General features: G+C 39.3%; 2 protein-coding genes across 2 annotated transcripts in view; one reads left to right on the top strand and one right to left on the bottom strand.

Moving 5' to 3' along the window:
• Positions 1-10,945, top strand: part of LOC134614438 (pinopsin-like) — a 275,580-nt gene extending 264,635 nt beyond the window's left edge. The window contains exon 5 of the mRNA XM_063458217.1: positions 10,634-10,945. Coding sequence (XP_063314287.1) covers positions 10,634-10,885 — 252 coding nt within the window. The 3' untranslated portion in view covers positions 10,886-10,945. The remainder of the gene's footprint in view (positions 1-10,633) is intronic.
• Positions 3,347-22,848, bottom strand: part of ST6GAL2 (ST6 beta-galactoside alpha-2,6-sialyltransferase 2) — a 160,255-nt gene continuing 140,753 nt past the window's right edge. The window contains exon 7 of the mRNA XM_063458204.1: positions 3,347-6,185. Within this exon, the coding sequence (XP_063314274.1) occupies positions 5,923-6,185 (263 nt within the window). The 3' untranslated portion in view covers positions 3,347-5,922. The remainder of the gene's footprint in view (positions 6,186-22,848) is intronic.

Raw genomic sequence — 22,848 nt, 5'->3', positions numbered from 1 at the left:
AAGGTATAGATTAGGCAGGCCCAGTCCTCCCCTGTTTCTAGGGTGGTAAAGGACATATCTATAAATTCTGTGTCGTTTATCCCCCCAGATGAAATTGTCAATGGCCGTCTGTAGACTACCCAGGTTAAGACAGGCAAGGCTTGAAAGTAGAAAAGGGTAAGACATTAATTTAAGACATTCTGGGTAAGACATTAATTTTAATAGCGTGGATCCTGAAAGGGCATGGCACAATACTTGTCAAGATTGACGTTGTATCCTGACAGCGAGCTGAACAGTCTGAGTAGGTCAGTGAGTGGGGAGAGTGAGTCCTTGGGGTTTATGAGGTTTATTATCTCAATTAGCAAGTGTGTTGGATGTATGTTTATATGTATCAATTTTGAGCCTTTCAGGCTTCCTTACAATTCATTAAGGATTCAACCACATAAGACTGACAATATATACCACCAAAGGTGGAACACATAATGGCCGCCAGCTGGAACGCACACGTCGCCCGGAAGTACAATCAGGAAGTGACATACCGGAAGTGACGTCATGCGCGCACAGTACCTGCGAAAATCAAGTGAAAACTCCTCTGAAACAGCTGAACAGCGTGGAAGACGCCCCTTGGACCACCAATGGGAAGAGATGACAGCCACATATAAGGAAGGACTGGAGAAAAGGAAAGGGTTATGCTGCTATTTTGTCCTTTTGTTAGGATACTTTACATACAAAAATTTGTTTTTTTATTGCTGGGTCAGTGAATAAGTATTTTGTTAGATGAAAAATATGTAGGACCATATTCTTTTTTATTCTTTATTCACATACAAATAAAGCAGACTATTTTTATCACTTCCTGAGTCCGGACTTCTATATTGTGGCTACTATACCAACCAGCTGGGAGGAAGTCCTGGATATACCCCCCATACATCTAAGGGGAGGCATTCTAAGGCGGTTTTACCATCTACATCTTGTGAGTTATATTGATATTGGATGAAGTCTTATTGCTTATTTATAGTATTATACTATTGTATGATTTTTCTTTCTGTAGATTATCAGCTATACTCATCTGCTATCTATTTATACAAAGCTCACAGAAACCCCACCGGGTTGTAATCTTAGGAGTAGCCAAATACATTACTGGGGCTCAACCAGTGAACAGAGGTTGCCACAGCATGCCTCCACTCAGCAGCACAGTGTAGTATAAATACAGTAGGGGGCTCACCCCAGGTGCACAGGGTATGAACCCTTAAGTGCTGGCCACAGCCCTGACAGAGAGCACTAATCTGTGCTCAAACAGTTAATTCAAGGTCATGGGAGATATTCCTTTAAGCAGTGGGTCCTGAAAATCCTTTCCAACAGTTAACATGTAAAATATAAAAATAGAAGAATACTCTAAAAAAACACAAGATGAATTTAGCATAGAAGTATATTGCAGATAGCACAGTAAAATATGCCAAATACAGTAAAGAAACTACCCCAGAAGGGGCAATAAGAGCATAAAATAATGGAGAAGAGTAATACTCTGACCTCTCTGCTTGATGGAGCAGCAAAGAGGAAGTGATTAGGTTATTACACCTCATATACATCCTACTCTCTTGTGATTGCTTCTTTCTTTTTATGTATTTCTTTGCTACTGTGGAGCTAGAAAAGAGAGATAATGCAACATATGAAGCCTCCTGTCATGTTGTAAAATTGAATAGTTTTATTATATTTCCCATACCCAATGTAGAATAAGAACTAAATGTATAAGATATGTAGATGGAAAGCTATAGAAATCAAATTAAAAGCCATGTATAGATGGATGTTATTTTAATCTAAAAAATAAAAAAACAATTCCCTGATGAGGTGTTGTACAATCATGTACCGTATATTTTTAACCCATATTTGGCATGTCAATTTTTTTTAGCACCAGCCTTTTGGCAGACTATATTGTATGCAAACAGCTTGCATGGTTCATGTAGCGTCCCTTAACTGGGCTACTGCGGTGAACACAGAAAAAGATGAAGTTGTTTCCATGTGCGCCAGCAGCAGAAACAGTTTTCACATCTCTATTTGTAGCCTTACAGCATATGTAATATCTAATAACACATCGTAAGGTAACATAAGCTGGAAGTAGAGCTGTAAATGTTGTTGCAATAGCTGAAGCCCCATGAGGGGCAGACAGGATGGCAGAGAAATAGGGAAAGTATGGAGGATACTTTAAATTAACAATGACAGACTAGGGAATAACACTAGAAATAAGGCTAAAGAGAGGACCGAATATCAGGCAAGAAGAGCAATAAAATGTAGGAATTATAGGAGAGTGGGGAAAGAAATAGGGCAGAACATCGAAGAGAGAAGTTGGAAACAATAAAAAAGATGGGAAAAAGTCATGGAAAGGAGAGAAGAGACTGAAGATGGAATATTGGTTCAAAAATGAATAATACCTATAGGAAGTGACAAAGAATGTAAGTAAAATGAGAGATGAGAGTAAGACACTTGGGTGAAGGTTAGCGATCTAGAGACTAGAGGTTATATTGGATATGTTTAGTCAATAAACTCTATTTATTTGAGTCCAGTGTGAATGTCTTCTTTAATTCCATTTACATTTTGTCTTAAAAGATGGTAAACCATATATCACCAAGCAAAATATAGGAAGAATAGTTTGCATTGTCTGTGTATTTCAAGACTGAGGGTAAAAAAGTATGGGATCAAGGGACTGTGGTTGAGAGATCTGGCAACCTTAGGCAAAATACCTGCAGAGTTTAATTTAACAATGAAAGAAACAAACAAAGAGACAGAGGTTAAGCTACAATAGACTGTGGGTAAGAGACCTTAAGACTAAGAAGCCTGCAGTTAAGAGACATGGAGACCAAGGACAAGAAGACTGATATATAAAGGGGTCTGTGCTTAAGAGACCTTGGTGATTGGGGTACAAATCAGGGTACTGAAAAAAAGATACAAGACGATAATTTTTTAAGGCTAGTAAATGTGCTTCTGGTTAGGATTGTGGAATCTGTAGTTCAATATGGAATGAGTAGTCCTAACATTTATATAAATTGCAGATTTTTAACATTGCCTCAATTTTTAACATCTTTGTATAAGCTTTTCAAATTATTTAATATTTTGATAATATAGTTAACATTTTGTATACACTGACCTTTTTATATCCTATATATTCTTGATATTTTAATAATCATTTAAAGTTTATCAAGAAATATTAAATCATTTGAATAGCTTATCCAAAATATTAAATCATGGCCTAAGTGTGGAACTGATGACCGTCTTACACAAATACTTACAATTATCAATTAATAACCCACCAATACAATGCAAAGAAAGCAGATTTTTTTTATTTACATGAAATAATCTATACATTGTGCATACATAAAAAATATACAAAACCAAAATAGAAAAAGTGTTAAAATGTTTACAAACACTGTTCAAAAAATGGTGTTTTATTTGAAATTTTTTACATTTTATGATGAACATTAAGCCAGAAAGTTAAAAAAATCATTTTACCAAAATCCATCAAAGCTAGTAAAAAATTAGCCTGGCTTCTAATTGAAAATATTAAGAATACAAAAAGAGCAGGTGAAGTTCATAGTCAGTAATCCCACAACTCATGCCAAAATAAAATTGATTGTTTTGACGTACATTTCAATGAAGGAAAACACGTGTGACTTTTCATTTCTCGGTTTGTTACTAATTACTGTACGGCACTAACACTAAGTCTGGGGTAAGGACTCATGAACAATGCAAGAGTCCAGCAGATTATAGGAGACAACAATGAGTTGGTTAGAAAGTCAACATCAGCTCCTGATTAATGCTTACTAGGGATTTAATGCTCATTCATTAAACCACCAAAAGTAAAATGTTTATTCAATTCATAGACAGTGTATAGAATCATATTGTTTGCACTGGGAACATGAGGCAAGGGATCAAATGTCTATTTGTTTTCTCACTATACTGCTATCTTAACATAGCTGTCTCTTAAGTGCTTAAACACTTGGACTGAATAGCAATTTGAGCAGTTCAACTTCTTTTAAAGAAGTTAATTTGATTAAACAAATTTCTTTCAAGCGTTCATGTTTTTGTTTTTTTTCGGGTTTTTTTTCGGTTTGCCATAGAAAAACATTTGTAGGCGTCATACTGTTGTTAATGGCACCAGTTATGCTCAACCAATGCACAGTTTTTCGCTTTCTGGCATCAGTTTAAAAGATTTCTGTTTTCCATTCACGTGGATTTTTTTTCCCCCTAAATGTTGGACAATATATCAACAAGAGGAAGGATGGTCCATAGGGGGCTGCACCTCCTCAGTTTTGGAGCAAAAAAAATAAATCACATCTATTAGCGTGAAAAGGACTAATGAAAAGTGTGTGTTGGGAGCAAATATACGGTGTCACTCATGATTATCTATGTATTTTCATTTATCAATGATGCTGGAGAGAAATCTGAGCAACTAATCACTTTATGATTTGGGGACATTTTAAATAAAAAACAAAACCATTTTCTGGTTACAGACACCTCACAAATGTGTTGCATGGAGCCATCAGATGCTAGGTGACCCAAAAGATAGGTCTGCATATTGTCCCGTCTTCTAGGGTTGACATTTAGTAACAGCATCAGGGCGTAGAGTCAGACCTCGTTAAAGTGGTTGTGGTTTCCCACATACATGTTTATATAGGTTTATGTTTTTAAATAGTGCATGAATTCTCTTTGATACAGGCATCGAGCACCGGGAATTATGGAGGCAGAGGCCAACTAGTCTGGGGGCAGTGCCCCCATCTTTAAACATCATCAGCCATTACTGCATGGGAACAATAGATTGTATTGTTTGCGTATTTCAGTATATTCTTAGTGTGAACTGTAGTTATCAATGTAGAAGGAATATAGAGTGTACAAGATGCATAACAAGAATATGCTTCACTCTCATCTCTGTATATTCCAGATAGTTATTATATTACACAAATTGGTTTCCCGCTAAAAGTGCTGAACTAGATAGCTAAAACTACTCATATAAATGAATGTTTTATATTTTTTTCAGAGTGTACTTGACTTTGTGATATTAAATACTGTCTTTCTGGCAACAAATACTCAGGTTGTAAAGTCTGAACAAGTATCTCAAAACCTATTATGAAATTGAAGACATTTGGCTCTTACATTCATTCCTTAGATGATGCTTCCAGTTTAAACAGGATCTCTTTTTTTTATTATTATTATTAACTTTTTGTACCATAAGCCTCCCTACATGTATTGCACATGAAATGAACAATCTAGTAAAGGATGTAATGTCTCATGCATACATAAAATGCCTGTATGCTATATTTGTGGTTACACCATACATGTAACAGAGAGAGGAGCAATCTTTATATAAGGTTTAAGTGCAGAAACAGATTGGCATTATCTCTTGAACTATGTATAATGGCATAATACCCCAGATTTGAGTGTGGTGTTAGTCACCATATCATAAATACATCATGTTCTCAGCATAAGCTTCAACTGACCCTTATGTTACATAAAATATATCTACAAGTAACTACTAAAAGGGTCACGTGAGCATTTAATAAACACTTTTAAACTAAATAACAACAGAATCAATACAGTCTCTGTAACAGATGTTAATACATATGAAGATGGACAGTTTCTTAACATCTAGCTAACAATATGGCACATTATAGTTTGATTAAAAAAAACAGGGTTTTCGGCTCTGCTTTATAATGTGGATTTCTGTGTAACTAGTACACATTTGCAACTTTCAGTACCTATCCACTTAGATCGTCTTACTCATTTACAAACCACTAATAAAGAGTCCATGGCTGAGACAGACATCTCTACGTCCTCTAGTCAATGTTTAAAGACCAATTACCTAGATGGTCTTAATTATGTTTTCAAGTATTTTGTTGACAAAATGCCAGTAGCCACTTATTGCACATGATTTTCAACTAAAGGGAGCCTATGACCTTATGTAATGTGGTCATCTGTAGGGCACTGTATGGAACTAAAGCCTGGCAATGTGACTTTGCCTTTTCGGAGGAGATTGTCTTCTGATCCTTGATTTATCCTTTGAACCAGCATTTTTTCATACAGCAGAGGATGATATGCTCCAAGAGTGCACGCTGCATCATAATATTGCTCGTGATAGTGGCAAAGGTCTGTTTGTCTGTAGGAAGGGATATACTCATACACATGAACTTTCTGGCACATCGACATCATAATAAGAATTCCTAGAAAACCAAAGACATAAAATAAAATACAATTTTGATCAGTGTTTAAATTATGTTACAAAATGCAAACATATTCAACAGGTACAATGGGTTATTGCTTTGGTAAAAAAAAAAAAAAATTTGTTTTTAAAATCAAAAGGTCCTTTATTTAGGAGAACAAACATCCTCCTCATTATAGATATTTATTTTGTTATGGGTCAGAGATATAATACAGTATGAGAACATTAACTCGAAGCCTTCTATTCACAGTGAAAGTTCACATTAAAGGGACACTCTAGGCACCAAAACCACTTAATTTAATGGAAGTTGTTATAGTGCCAGGAGGCACCCGGGTACTTCTTGACTGGTTTAACCCTCAAAGTTGCCTACAGTTGCGATTTCCTCTCCCCCACAAGAGGCACGGTTTGCCTTTAGAAAGGGGTCCTTGATAACTGCACAAATGACAGATCATCAACCATAATATCTTGTTATTTATTACTCAAATACAGTAAACAGATAAATTAAACTCTAAGATTCATTAACAAAGCATGGGAGAAGGTAGATGGAAAGCCCTAAAGGTCAGTGAGCTTGTTATTTAGTAAGAATTGTTGTGATGTAATGGATTCAGGAAGCATATAGAATCAAGAGAATAAATAAAATGCAATGTTACAAAACTAGCAGGAATAATAAATGGTGTAGATGTTCTAGTAAGAGGCAATTTTCTGACATGGAAAAGGATTACAGTATGAGACAGTCATTCGCTTATAATGAACTCCACTTAGCAAATATCATCTGGTTCCCAGGGTATTACAGTGTTACTGACAAAAGTGTGAGGCAACTGGCAACAGAACATTGTATGGCGTGTTTCAGCTTTTTAAAATTGACAGACAATGTTCGCTCAGGAACATATATAATTTTATTTCTCGGTCAGGCTTTGATAATGAAACGACTAAAGAAATTTCCTTATGTGTTATCACTGAATAAGGATCACATATTTTATTAGGCTAGTGCTGAGCATCTTCTTTTTTTAATTCAGACTTCTAACCAGTAGATGGAACTGGAGCTACACTCATTCTCTGCAAATACCTGCAATTGCATTAAATGCTTACAAGTGATCATTGTTTACCTATATCAGTTAATGCAGGATAAGGTGTATACTTTGGTATATAGGGTCTGCAATAAAATAAAGACTGTAAGTGCAACACATATTTCATTGCAAGCTAAGCAGTATAATGATGGTATCTTATGTGTTTCATAAGCATTATATATATAATTTTAGTGTTATTGGAATTAAAAAGTAAAATGGTTTTAAGGTGTAATTGTGAAATAATCCTATTTAGTGGTACTTAAAGGGACACTATAGGCACCAAGACCAATTCAGCTCATTGAATTGGTCTGGGTGCAGTGCAACTGTCAGTTTAAACCTACAATGGTAATTATTGTGGTTTTTAAGAAAACTGCAATAATTACCTGCCAGGGTTAACTCCACCCTAGTGGCTGTCTACCAGACAGCCACTAGAGGGACTCCCAGGTGGTTAGGTGACTTTTGGTCGCCTGACGCTAGGCATCCTCACGTTATGCATGAGGACATGCAGCATCACCCAAAACCCCATAGGAACAAATTATTCAATGGTTTCCTATGGGGGAAGTCCCAATGTGAGTGCGGCGCTCACAGCACATGCACATTAGGTTTCAACCGGCCGGTGATGTCGTAGAGAAAGGAGTGAAGGCGAAGTCTGACCAAAACACAGGCATTGGGGTGGGTTTGACTTCGGACCTGAGTGAGAGACTAAAACTTTCATTTAACTTTGACTGGAGATTTGTCACGGGTTTGGGGTGAATGGGCTCAGTATGCAGAGATTTGGACAGACACAGTGTTTAAATTCATTATAAACGAAATAAGTATAATCAGTGGCGTAGCGTGGGTCCAGCACCCAGGGCAAGGCAAGTAATTTGCGCCCCCTAACCCGTGGATTTTAGCGTAGTGCGTGGAGAGAGTGCCGTTTGTGCGTGGAGGGGTGCTGTGTGCGTGGGGGGGTTCTGTGTGCGTGAAGGGGTTCTGTGTGCGTGGAGGGGATCTGTGTGCGTGAAGGGGTTCTGTGTGCATGGGGGGGGTTCTGTGTGCGTGGGCGGGTTCTGTGTGTGTGGAGGGGTGATGTTTATGTGTGGAGGGGTGCTGTTTATGTGTGGAGGGGTTTTGTGTGCGTGGAGGGGTTTTGTGTGCGAAGGGGTTCTGTGTGTGTGGAGGGGTGCTGTTTATGTGTGGAGGGGTTCTGTGTGCATGGAGGGGTTCTGTTTATGTGTGGAGGGGTTCTGTTTATGTGTGGAGGGGTTCTGTGTGCGTGAAGGGGTTCTGTGTGCGTGAAGGGGTTCTGTGTGCGTGAAGGGGTTCTGTGTGTGGGGGGGTTCTATGTGCGTGAAGGGTTGTGTGCGTGGAGGAATTCTGTGTGCGTGGGGGGGTTCTGTGTGCAGCGGGGTTCTGTGTGTGTGGGGGTTTCTGTGTGTGTGTGGGGTTCTATGTGTGTATGTGTGGGGGGTTCTGTGTGCGTGAAGGGGTTCTGTGTGCGTGGAGGGGATCTGTGTGCGTGAAGGGGTTCTGTGTGCATGGGGGTTCTGTGTGCGTGGGCGGGTTCTGTGTGTGTGGAGGGGTGCTGTTTATGTGTGGAGGGGTGCTGTTTATGTGTGGAGGGGTTTGTGTGCGTGGAGGGGTTTTGTGTGCAAAGGGGTTCTGTGTGTGTGGAGGGGTGCTGTTTATGTGTGGAGGGGTTCTGTGTGCATGGAGGGGTTCTGTTTATGTGTGGAGGGGTTCTGTTTATGTGTGGAGGGGTTCTGTGTGCGTGAAGGGGTTCTGTGTGTGGGGGGGGGGGTTCTATGTGCGTGAAGGGGTTGTGTGTGTGGAGGAATTCTGTGTGCGTGGGGGGGTTCTGTGTGCAGCGGGGTTCTGTGTGTGTGGGGGTTTCTGTGTGTGTGGGGGGTTCTATGTGTGTATGTGTTGGGGGGTTCTGTGTGTGTGGGGGGGGGTTCTGTGTGTGGGGGGGGGGTTCTGTGTGTGTGGGGGGGTTCAGTGTGTGGGGGGGTTCTGTGTGTGGGGGGTTATGTGTGTGGGGGGTTCTGTGTGTGTGTGGGGGGGTGCTGTTGGTGAGGGGGAGGAGTGTAGTGTGTGTATGGGGGGGTTAAAGCATTGATATATTTATATTTAAAAAAAAAAAACTTTTGTATTACTCCCTTCCCCCCTTACCTTTGGTCAGGGCCCAGGGGAGAGGGCGAACAGCTTCAATTCAATCCCTGGTGGTCCAGTGGTGGCGCGTGCTGTTCAGCCTGCAGCTCCTCTGGCTGCAGGCTGACTTCGCTCTCCTCCCGCGAGAACAGCAGGCCGGTCGGAGCGTTGCCATGGTAACACACGGCAATGCTCCAACCTGCCTGCTCGCGGGAGGAGCATTCCCGGCTCGCGTACTGCTTCCTGTTACACCGGGTAGGGGATCAGAAGCTCCCCTACCCGGTCTGCCTGCTCGGCCACGCTACATTCTGTGACCAGCAGGAGGGGAGCGCTTCCCCTCCTGCCGGTCACCCTGTAATTGCTGCCGGAGCTGGTGCACACTAGGCGGCCGCGCACCGGCCCCCTAGTGTGCCGGCCCACCGGGAAATTTCCCGGTGTCCCGGTGGGCCAGTCCGCGCCCCCCCAGATGTTGCGCCCGGTGCGGCCGCCCCCCCTGCACCCCCCACGCTACGCCTCTGAGTATAATGAAAAAGTCCCAATGCAATAGAAGCGGAAAATAAGGCAATATCTTCATAGGAAATAAAAGTCCTTACGGTAAAATAAAGTCTTTTACCAGAGTTCCAGCACTGGACAAATGATAAAAGTCCTGATTGAAGTTGTAGCAGGAGTTTCGGAGTTAAACCAAGGCTGGAACAGAGTTGCAGACATTAACTCAGGCAAGAACAGGGTGCTGGCGTTAATCCAGACAGGAACAGGGTTGCTGGCATTAACCCAGGCAGGAACACGGTTGCTGGCGTTAACCTAGGCAGGTGCTATTTGGGCTAATGAGGAAGCCTTTGCTTGAGCAGCAGTAGGTGGCTGTGAATGGTTGAGCGTGTCAGTTTACTGCTTTCAGCCTATCATTCCACCCATTGCTGGTGTGAATTGGTATGAGTAGAACAATCTCTGCCTTAGCCATTCCTTCAGTATGTTTTAACACTGAATGGAGGGACAGATAAAGGAACTATTGTGTAAAAAAGTTTTTGAAAGATACTTGTGATCAATTTTCCTAATTAGAGAGAGAAAAGCTGAATAAATCACAAATATATATATATATATATAATAAATCTATGGCTCATGTTATACTGAAAGTGGCGATAGTGGAGATAGAAGAAATGCAGAGTTTTTTAAATGTTAGAACTGTCCACTGATCATTTTAAAATGCAGTATAAAATGTTTAATTTACATTATTTATTTTCTCTTTATTCAACAGTTCTACAAGTGTTTCTTGTTGCTCTTCCACTGCAATCCTAAAGAACCATTGGAAGGGAAATCCATGTGTCAGTCCAATCTGACTGTTATTCAGCTAAATCAAAGATTCACTAGCACCGCTGGAGCCCCAGAACTCACAAGGTTACCAGAGAACTTGGAAAAGGTACCTTGCATTCCAAATCAAGACAAAGAGACAACATATGATCAAACTAAACATATCTCAGCAAATAATCATTGCAAAACAAGTCAATGATGTGCTTCTTTTAACTGTATTATGAAATTCTTCACAATAACCAAAAATATGAATCTAAAATGAGATGAGATTTACTTGATGCTTGAATTGTGCATATTTAAGTGTAAATATAACATAAAAAAATTATAACATGTTCCTGCAATGTCTTATTTAAATGCAATATCCAATTGGGATGCGAAACCATGATTTAGAAAATGTATTTTGCTTTGTTAATTAACAATGATGGTGTTATATTATTTCAATGTACATCTCCATGTATTATTTATTATGTCGCATATGAAGTTCAGGTATAATTAACAGCAACACACAAAGCCATCAATAATATTGGCTATTACTGACTAAACCAAACTCCAATCTATGCACATTAAATGGTAATTAAGAATAACACATTGTGGTCTTATAAATGGTAATCAGTACTTTAACAGTTGTGGGTGAAGCAGATTTTTAATTACTCATTTTAAATTTTATATACACTAGGAGTTTTGTTTACAGCACCTTTATTGGACAGAGTTATCAAAAGTGTTGTGATCACCATGGAAACCAATGGTCCATGCAGATTGCTCCATTTTATAACTTTGCCCCCCAATTGATCAGTATCAATAACTCCAATTTCACCTATGTTATGTGCAGAATACTAATTTAGTGCAGTGATATGCAGACACAGCTAGCAGATATTGCCAGCTGTTATTATTATAATTAAAACAGGAGAAAAACATCACAGAGGCGTTTATTCAGTTAGAACTGTCATAAATACGCACCGAATGTTATTGAATAGTATGAGTTCTAAAAAGCTCTTTACACAATTCTATGTAGTTTGAGAGTCATTGTAAGATATGTTAACCATCTATGTGTGAGTCTCCTCTTCATTAAAACATGATCAAATTGTAACATGTAACTCTGGAGGAAACCAATGGGGAGTAAAGTATTCTACCCACCTACACATTTTCTATCTGCTTGACAGATTCCGACAGATCTGAGGACACAATTATTTTCCAGTAGATAGTTTAGCCAAGACATTCTTGCATTTCTTATTAATAAAGACACTACAAAGTCAATCTCATACTCCTACTGCACAGTAGTATCTGCTTTCGTGACTTCTTAATAATGCATGGGTTGATAGCATCAATGTAGGTTTTCCTTTGAAGATACAGAATTTATTCCAAAATCTAATTTATGGAGCACAGACTAAAATTGTTGTGAATATGTTAACATTTTGTAGGTCAGTAATTCTCAAACCAGACATCAAGGATCATGAGAGGTTCGAGATGTAAGTATCACTTGGGGTGTCAATTGTTGGTGGTCTTGAGAACCACTGAAGTAGGCTATATACAAATACACATGGATGTGAGGCAGCACAGTGTGGCATGGAAATGCATTCCTATCTCTCTGTATAAGAATGAAAAAAATCAAAAATACTGAATATAGGGTTGTTGCAATTATGAAAAAAACAACAAGTTGTAGATACATACACAGATAAAATCTTGCCCTATAATTAGTTCCCACTAAGGAGTTCTCTTATGAGATTTAGCTCACTTGTAACATTGTACAAAGAACCTTTAACCCCTTAAGGACCAAACTTTTGGAATAAAAGGGAATCATGACATGTCACACATGTCATGTGTCCTTAAGGGGTTAAGATGTGAATATCTGATTGGTTCCTCCCACGTGGCCAGTTATGAACCTATGCTTCATGCAGGCCATGTCGGCACAAGAGACATTGCAATGCCAATCATTTCAGAGGCCTCATTAGTGAACTGTAGCCAATAAATAACCCCTATGCACAATACGCAAGAGGTCCTTATTTCATACCTTCCACGTGTCTCTATTGAGGAGGGACAGTCCTTATTTTGGCCCAAATCCTTCTTCCCTCTTTTCTCTTCTAATGTCCCTCTTTTCTAGGACCTCCATATTGTTGGTGTCTGAGTATATAACAGAGCGCCACAGCAATAACACTCCCAGTGATGTGTATTTAGACTACAATAAATTATTATTATTACTGGCATTTATAGAGCACCAACATATCCCTCAGCGCTGTACAATTGAGGAAAAACAAAAAAAAAGTACAATATAACCGGTAAAGAGGGCCCTATCTGTGGGCTGATATTTAGCCATTGAAGCTTTCTTATACAATACAAAGTGCCATGTTAGATAGCCCATGCATTTGTTACTTGTGAGCTGGAAAGTGGATTAAGGCCTAAAACCAGGAATGGAGATAAGACACAGGTCTGTGAAGGTATTTGCAGCCAGCAGCATTAAATGGGCACATTAGATTGTGTATATAAAATAAACTTTAGATCTTGTTCTAAATTACAGTTGGTTGCATAAATTATTAGTAAATCACCTAAAATTCCTTAGGACAGCCCCGCCCCTGGCCACACTCCCAGTCACACAACTAAATGTAAAGGGATACTATAGTCACCAAAACAAGTTTAGCTTAGTTAAGCAGTTTTGATCTATAGATCATGCCCCTACAGTCCCACTGCTCAATTATCTGCCATTTAGGAATTAAACACTTTGTTTATGTAGCCTTGTTGCACCTCCCTGCATGTAAAGTGTACAGCCTTCCTAAATACTTCCTGTACTTCTGTGGGGCTTCACAGACATGATCTATACACTCAAACAGCTTCATTACGCTAAAGTTCTTTTGATAATAGTCCATTTAAAATATTGGGAGGTATTACTTTAATAAACTTGGGGAGACTCTAACAATTTGCATATGAACCAAAAACACATAAACACATACAATAAAAATACTACAATTGGGAGACATAATATTAAACTATCAGGGTTATGTCAAGAATTCAAAGTGAATTGTAAATTTTAAGCCAAAATAGCCTCAATTAAAACATTTTCCATGAAACCAATGCTTCCACACATGTATTCCTAACGCTATAGTGTTACCCTACCTATTTAAGTGTACACCCCCATCGTGAGGTGTTAAATGTTAGTTGTTAGTGACATTTGCTCTCTCACTTTGCTAGTCTCTGTGTTCTTAATGTCACCAGAACTTTGCATCATTATGTATCTTATATAGGAAAATATTTTTATTTTTTTTCAGATTAAGTTTAGGACCAGGTATGATATTCACAGGTGTTACACAAGTGAACATTGCTGTTGATATTACATGAAAGATCACGTATATTTAAAACATTGCATTGTAAAGCATCATGACATTTTTTCTGCTCTGCTCCGTTCCTCCCGCCCCCCCACCTGTTCCCTTGATCCTATTTCCTCGTATCTCATCCGCACTTTGTCTCCTTCTCTTGCTCTGCCTCTCACTAAAATTTTCAATCTCTCCCTCTCCTCTGGCACATTTCCTCTACCCTTCAAACATACAACCATAACCCCGGTTATGAATAAGCCAAACCTTGACCCTAATTTTCCATCCAACTACCACCCTATCTCGCTATTGCCGTTTACCTCCAAGATCCTTGAGAGAGTTGTGTATGCCATATTGACAGACTTCCTCGAATCCAACTCTCTGCTTGACTTGCTTCAATCTGGATTCTGCGCTCATCACTCTGTTGAAACAGCTGTGACCAAAGTATCCAATGATCTTATCACTGCAAAATCCTAATTGCTCGACCTTTCTGCAGCTTTTAAAAGGGTGATCATCAACAGCTTCTTCTCATCCTCCATAATCTTGGTCTACGCAATGCCGATTTCTCCTGGTGCTCTTCCTACCTCTCCCAGTGCTCTTTCAGTGTTTCTTTCTCTTGCTCTGCCTCTTTTCCCAAATCCCTGCCTGTTAGTGTTCCCCAAGGGCCTGTCCTTGGTCCCCTCTTGTTCTCAATCTACACTGCCTCCCTTGGTATACTCATCAGCTTCTTTGGCTTCCAGTATCATTTCTATGTGGATGATACAAATGTATCTGTCCTCCCCTAATTTCTCATCACCCCTCTTGACTCGTTTCTCGGATTGCTTCTCTGCTCTTTCCAACTGGATGGCTGCTCATTTCCTTAAACTTACCTGTCCAAAAACAGAACTTTTGGTCTTTCCTCCCTCAAGTGTTGCTACTGAATTGTCGGTTTCCCTCCAAGTCATTGGTGCTACCATCTGCTCTACCTCTCAGGCTCGCTACCTAGGTGTTCTCTTTGACTCTGACCTCGACTTCATCCCTCATATCCAATCAATCACCAAATCCTGCCGCTTTCATCTCAAAAACATAGCGCACATCCGACTCTATTTAACACCTGATATGGCAAAGGTGCGTGTCCATGCCGCTTTCCTCTCTCGACTTGATTACTGTAATTCACTTCTCAGTGGTCTTACATGTTCTCAACTTGCTCCGTTACAGTTTATAATGAATGTGGCAGCGAGGCTCATCTTCCTGTCCGCCTGCACCTCCCAAGCCTCCCCCCTCTGTCAGTCCTGATATTGGCTTCCTGTAAGATATAGGACTCAATTTAAGATCCTGATACTTGCTTACAAATCTCTACACAATGCTGCTCTGACCTACTTATACTCACTAATACATAAAATATGTCCCGTCTAGATCCCTATGCTCTGCCAGAGACCTACGTCTAACCTCTGTTCGTACTTCTACCTCTGATGCTCACCTTAACGACTTCTCTAGGGCTGCACCGTTCCTATGGAACTTCCTTTCTCTCTCTGTTTCACCCAATCTCCACTCCTTCAAAAAATCTTTGAAACATACTTCTTTAGGAAAGCATATTAATTAATCTGTGAAAGCTTTCTCTCCCTGCACCCTGATTCCTCTCCTGCAACTATCATTAAAAAAAAAAAAAAACTTCAGTCAATACTATCCTAGCAACTTACTTTTTTACCCTACCCTTACCTTTTGTGTCACTATACCCCACCCCTTCTAGCATGTAAGCTCATCGAGCAGGGCCCTCAACCCCTCTGTTCCTGTGTGTCCAACTCATCTGGTTACAAAAACATGTCTGTTAGTCCACCCATTGTACTGCAGAATTTGTTGGTGCTTTATAAATAATATTAAAACCACATGTAATTAGAAAAATGCAAACAAAACCATAAAGTCACTAAAATGTGTTTTATTTGCATTTCCAAATTCCTGCTATATGTATCATATATACTGTGATATTAATATTGATACACATTATAACTCTCACTATATGAGACTATATGAGATCCATTCTGAATATTCTGATATAAAGAACATTGCATGTGACTACCAGTCCTTTGTGTTGTAGTGCAAATGTTTGTATAACTATTATGTATATGATGGTTATGTTTGGTTGTTGGGTGGAATTGTGTCAATGAAATTACTATAGTCTTTCTAATTGTTAACATGTCACAATTGTAATGTTCAATGTTTACATTTCAATTGTTAGCCTTGCTATATGTTTTAACCCCTTAAGGACACACGACATGTGTGACATGTCATGATTCCCTCTTATTCCAGAAGTTTGGTCCTTAAGGGGTTAAAGGCACAACAAAACACTGTGAAGTGCAGCACAAAATTACAATGTGAAATATCGTCAATGCAACTGTATGCTAGGGTATACTTTTTAACTCAACATTATGGAATTTAGACTCAGAGCATAGATAAGTAAATTTGTTTCCATACTTCATTTTCTTTTCCTAATCAATCACCAAAGCAACATTAAATACTAGGTAGCTCTGTCAATTCACAGCAGCCGAAAAGACAGGAAAGAGAACTCTGAAATTTGAATAGTACAACCCATTGCCTAAAAGGAACTCTTAATAACTAGCTCCCTAACTCCATAAAAAAATAGGGAACATAATGCTGCTATGATGATTGATCAGAAAAGGGAATCTAAGATAAGTATGGAAACAATACTCTCTGATCAATCACCATGGCATCACTAACGATTGGTTAGTACTCAAACTAAATTGGAATTGGAAGGCCCTGTAAATGGTTTAGATTGTAAGAGCATTAATAAAGGGTATTCCTACATAGGCACCGGTAAAGGCTATTCTTCCAAAGTACTTGAACCCTGAGATATGAAAGCTGGAAGTATCCCCATTACCACCCAATGCCCTCCAGAAATGTCTGGACCACAACCCTCAATTATACAGAAATAAAGGACAGTGCAAACCGCACCAACTAGAAATGCTGGTAATCAGGTTAATTAAATCAATAATTTCTAGTAATTATAAGGAAACTTCCACTTATTTAGCAGTTTGGTAGGCTACTGCAGAAGGTATCCAACCACCTAGTGCAATATGAAGAAATACAGAAGTAATACAAAAGAATGTAAATAATACTGGTTAAATATTTTGATATTATTAAACTTAAAAATTATTATACAGCCAATCACAAAAAGGAACTAAATATGCACTGGGTCATCAGGAAGGAAGAGGCCGAATTCTCCTAACTGGGCATTTCCATAGCTAGTTCTAAATGCACATAGGGACACAAGTGTTTACAATGTACTTTTATTTAATAATTTAACAATATTAGGGCATTTCATTCTGGTCTCTACAGAGTGGGTTTTAACTCCGTCAGAATGACATGGCACATCCTAAAGTTTTGGTGTGAGCAACAGGGTTGATTTTGACAGCAATTAGATTATATCACAACAGTTAAATCTGTGTCTGTATTGCATGTTAATACCTTAATACCATTGATTATAACAAGTTGATATATGTTTACTCAAAGTGAATATAATGAGTTTGGAAATTCTAGAGAAATGCTTAAATAAAGTAAACTAAAACAATTCAGATGACTAAAACTTAAACTGCTGTCAAAATTAACACTGGTAAGCACGGTTAAATCCCTGCACCCACCAAGGAGACCCAGGTATAAATTAATACCTGGGACTCCCCTCTGTCAGCTAGTGGCCCCGACTGACAGATAAGCTGTATGCCACTCTTAAAATGAGCACTGCTTATACCCCTTAAAATCCTTTCAAATCACCACGGCTCTGCATGATCAAGCCCAGCTGCGGTGATTGTAAATCTCCCGGTATGCTAAGCTACCAATTATAACTGGTGCTGAGCTTTATCAGCTGTCCAACACTGTTTACTGTGTTATCGGCAGATGCAACATACCAGGCAGCAGCATGGTTAGGAGATCTCCCAGTTATGCAGCAAAATGTCGCTGGATGGCAGTCACAGACCATTTTTTATAGCTTTAATATCTTGTAGCTGGTATAATCATCTACTGATATCAGCAGAGGCTTAGTGATAAAATTAGTAGTAGGGTGTATGCATAGGTTAATGTAGGGTTGCTGTTAGGATAAGGTAAGAGTTAATGTTAATTTAGAGTTCGGGATAGTGTAGGGTTAAGGTTAGTGGTAAAGTTTATGGTTAGAGTTTGTGTAAGCATAGTGTTATGGGTAGGGCTGCTATAGAGTTGTGTGGATGTTATAGGATTAATGTTAACTACCACAAATTCTAAATCCTACACATATAAGTCACTTAACAATCAGGACTGATACATTAATCTGTTTTATATTCTTTTTCTTTAGTTGCACTTGATGTGTAAAAATTATAAGTCGACGTGAATAAAATGCAATTTTTCCCCATAATTAACATTAATTTTTAATAATGTTAATAATTTCAGAATTAATGTCATGCTAGGTGTAAATAAAGCATATTTGAAAAAAAAAAATATTACTGTCCTTTAAAGCAAATATATAATATGCATTAACGCGCTTAAAGAAAACCCTTATGTTTCAGTAGAACAAACACACAGCATAAATTCAAAGTTTTTCTTTGGTTCAGAACCTGGACAACTGACTCCATCCTTAAGGGGTTAAAACTTTCACACAAATAATTACAGATTAGCACAAACATAGTAACATGTATGCAATTGATCCATAGTGTTACAATCACTATTAGGGCTTCAGAACAAAAAAAACTACCAGGGCTAATACTAAAGTTAGGACATTTCTAATCTACATATCAAAGAAATAAATGATTATTGAACATGCCTGGAAAGCAGGATTTAAAAAGCAGCAAAGAAAAGCAGGTCTTTAGAAAGAACCAAAAGCCCCAATGTTTAAGCCAAAAAGCAAAATTTCCCCCCAAAAAATGCCTTTTCCAATGTTAGACCTGGTGAGAATGAAATAAAAACTTGGCTTGTTAAAGCAGAACACATCCATCTGATGTGAAGGACTAAAAAGGCTGAATATTAGTAAAGGGGCTTTCCTAGTCATACTAACATCAGGATTTTATATCCAGTCTTTTCTGCTATATGTGAGCTAAATAATAGTTAATGCTGCCGTGGGTTGATTAGATAATACAATTTGAGTATTATATACTATGATTTTTATATCTGTAAAAATTCAATATGAATATAACAAATGGTAGCGTTCAATGGTTACCTACCTAATGTATTGGATTGTCAAATATTTACTTGTGTTTCTTCATTCCATTAAAGACAATTTTACTGCTATTTTAGTCGTGTCTATCATTATTTAGCATTAAAGTTTAATTGAGTGAATTTTAGAAGGTTTATTTTATATCATCTGTGATTGGCCACTAGCATTATTCATACTATCCAGAAATCGTGTAGTACTACATTTTTTCTTGGTCATGGCAGTAACTCGGTTGCTGGAGGGATAACTTTTTCAATCTGTGTTTTTTTTTTTTTTATTCCTCCTTTCCGCTGCTTGTGCTAATTAAGTTATACTTATCAATAAGTCCTGCCTGCAGCTCAAAACTATTAAGATTGATGTAGAATACACATTTATATAAAACGCACATTGACCTTTTCACAGGGTTGGGTTTTTGTATTTTTTTATTTTTTTTAAACTTGAAATAAAGTTTGCCTTTTTACTTGAGACTGTTCTTTGAATTCTGCTTGCCATTCTCCAGCATATAACCTATGAGATACAAACATTTGACAAGCTGAGAACAGCAATATTTTCTATAGACAGGCCAGGTGGAAGTCCTTTACTTCTAAATCTGTCTCTTTCTCTTATCTATCTTTTCCTCTAACATGTGCATGAGTTTGTCTCCGGCAAACAAGCAATTACCATTCCTACATATGTTTACGATATATCTTATATATATATATATACAGGGGCGTATTAGCCGCGAGGCAAACAAGGCATTTGCCTTGGGCGGCATTTTCCAGGGGGCGGCAAAAAAAGCCGCCCCCAAATGCCCAAGGCAAATGTCTTGTTAGCCTTGCGGCTAACAGACATGCCGGCGGGCTGCTGGGCGATCGGGCGGCCGGCCGGCGAGGGAGCACTTCCCCTGAGCTGTCTGCTCAGCTCCCTCGCCAGCCGCAGAGTGAGGCTGGGAGGCGGAGCCGGAATATGACGTCATATTCCGGCTCCCAGCCTCACTCTGAGGCGCGCGAGGGAGCTGAGCAGACAGCTCAGGGGAAGTGCTCCCTCGCCAGCCGGCCGCCCGCCATGCAGTGCTGCCCGATCGCCCAGCAGCCACTGGACCACCAGGGACGAAGAGACACCCCCCTCCCCAGCATTCCCAAAGGTAAGGAGGCTGGGGGGGGGGGTTAATAAAAAAAAAAAAAAAACGTGTTAAAAATAAATATAAAAAAAATGTGTTAAAAATAAATTTAAAAAAAAAATGTGTTAAAAATAAATTTAAAAAAAAAATGTGTTAAAAATAAATAAAACAAAAGTGTTAAAAAAAAATAAAAAAAAATGTGTTAAAAATAAATTTAAAAAAAATGTGTTAATGTGGGTGGGTGAGTGTGTGTCTGTGTCTGTTAGTGTGTGTGTCTGTGTCTGTTAGTGTGTGTGTGTGTCTGTTAGTGTGTGTCTGTTAGTGTGTATGTTAGTGAGTGTGTGTGTCTGTTAGTGTGTGTGTCTGTTAGTGTTTGTGTCTGTGTCTGTTAGTGTGTGTGTCTGTGTCTGACTGTGTGTGTATGTTAGTGAGTGTGTATGTTAGTGAGTGTGTGTGTCTGCTAGTGAGTGAGTGTGTGTCTGTTAGTGAGTGTGTTTGTCTGTTACTGAGTGTGAGTGTGTCTGTCAGTGTGTGTGTGTGTTTCTGTTAGCTAGTGTATGCGTATCTGTCAGTGAATGTGTGCGTGTGTATTTAGTGTATTTAGTATGGGGGAAAGGTTGGGTGGGGGTGGCGCGGGAGGAGGGGGGGCGCGGGGGGAGGGGGGGCGCCTGAGTTTTGTCCTGCCTAGGGCAGCACAAAACCAGGATACACCACTGTATATATATATATATATATAGAAGGTAAGAATCAGGAGCACTCGCTTGGATTTTTCAACAGTGGATAAAGTGTTTAATCACAACTTCAACATCAACGTTTCGACCCTTCAGGGTCTTTATCAAGATAGTGATAATGCACATAACATACAAATATATACACAAAAGTAAGTGGTTAACTTACCCCACCTGTGTGAAGTGATTCCGGAAGTAAAGTTAGCCGGACGGAGTGTGTGTGGAAAGATGAGAACGTCCGCATCATGACGTTCATGCGTGCGTGCGTGATGACGTGCGTGCGTGCGTGATGACGTGCGTGCGGTGAAAACGTGCCCCCCCGCGTGATGACATCATCACGGGAGTAATACAACATAACCATGGTAACCACACGATCCCCGTGTAGCTAACCATAACAAGGAGGAACAAACTAAAAGAATTCTATACACAACTAGTGAGGGAAGAAGGTATATAGACATGTACAGCCATACCATAAACTAAGACCCACAATAGTAACTAGGTTAGCAAACCAAAAGGAGGTGTGGACATAGGGTGAATGTGTGTACTGTATCCAACCCAATATATGGGAAAGTAAGTCCTAAGATGATAGGATCTAAACCAGGAAAAAATAATACAATGCAACAAGTGCCCATGAGACCACATGGAATATATGTGCACATATAAGTATAGAAAAAATGTAAGAAATCTGACAAAAGTGTATGTATAAATCTGAAAGTGAGATCTGGTGTGGGTGAACCATAAAAAGGAGGGATAAACCCTACCCTGCACGGGACCAATGGGGCAATAAAGAAAAACATCCATTTAAATTGAAGAACACATGGGAACCGAAAACCTCTCAGGCCTCCATCAAGACGTTTGGACAACTAATCCGACAAGATATAAACCAGACTCTTCTCCAACACAAACCTATGGGAGAAAACATGACTACTGGGGAGAAAATAGCATTGCAGGATCTGAAGAAAGATCATACTATAACGATTCGACCAGCGGATAAAGGAGGTGCCATAGTCATCCAAAACTACTCGGATTATAGAGCTGAAATTCTTAACCAATTGAGTGACAGTGTTACATACCAGATGATCACCTTTGATCCTACCACCTCTTTTTTGAAAAAACTTCGAACATTAGTGGATCAAGGTATGGCTTCAGGATGGATTGATGAATATACGGCGGCATACCTGGTAAATGAACACCCGAAAATCCCGGTATTGTACACATTACCGAAGGTACACAAGAACCCCAATACACCTCCGGGCAGACCGATCGTATCGGCAAGAGGGGGTCTATTAGAACCCTTGGCTAAATTTGTGGATTACCATTGTAAAACCAGCATTGAGACCATACCTACATCCCTGAAGGACACTCAGGATTTCCTGATGAAGATCAAAGAGCTCGTTTTACCCGATTCACCAGTAATATTTGCTACTATGGATGTGAAAAGTCTGTTTACGATTATCCCGCATGACGCAGGGATGGCAGCACTTCGTACCTGGTTATGCGAGAGCAACTGTTACCATGGCCCCCCCATAGAATTCTTGATAGAATGTTTGGAGTTCCTATTATTTCATAATTATTTCAGATTTGAAAAGAATTTCTATATACAACTTCGGGGAACTGCGATGGGATCGGCCATAGCTCCATCCTACGCCAACTGCTACATGTACATTTTTGAGCGTAGCAAGATTGTGGATATGTTTGGTGCCCACATTATTTCATACCACAGGTTTGTGGACGATATTTTTATCATCTGGTCTGGAGCAGTGGAAGAACTACAGTCCATGATTAATGTGATCAATAATGATGAATCCCCTGTGGAACTCACACTTCATTGGAGCACTGACAAGATACAATTCTTGGACGTAGAAG

Source organism: Pelobates fuscus, chromosome 1, assembly GCF_036172605.1.
Source record: "Pelobates fuscus isolate aPelFus1 chromosome 1, aPelFus1.pri, whole genome shotgun sequence".
NCBI lineage: Eukaryota > Metazoa > Chordata > Amphibia > Anura > Pelobatidae > Pelobates > Pelobates fuscus.
The sequence above is the reverse complement of the archived record's forward strand: the minus strand, read 5'-3'. Positions and strand labels throughout refer to the sequence as shown.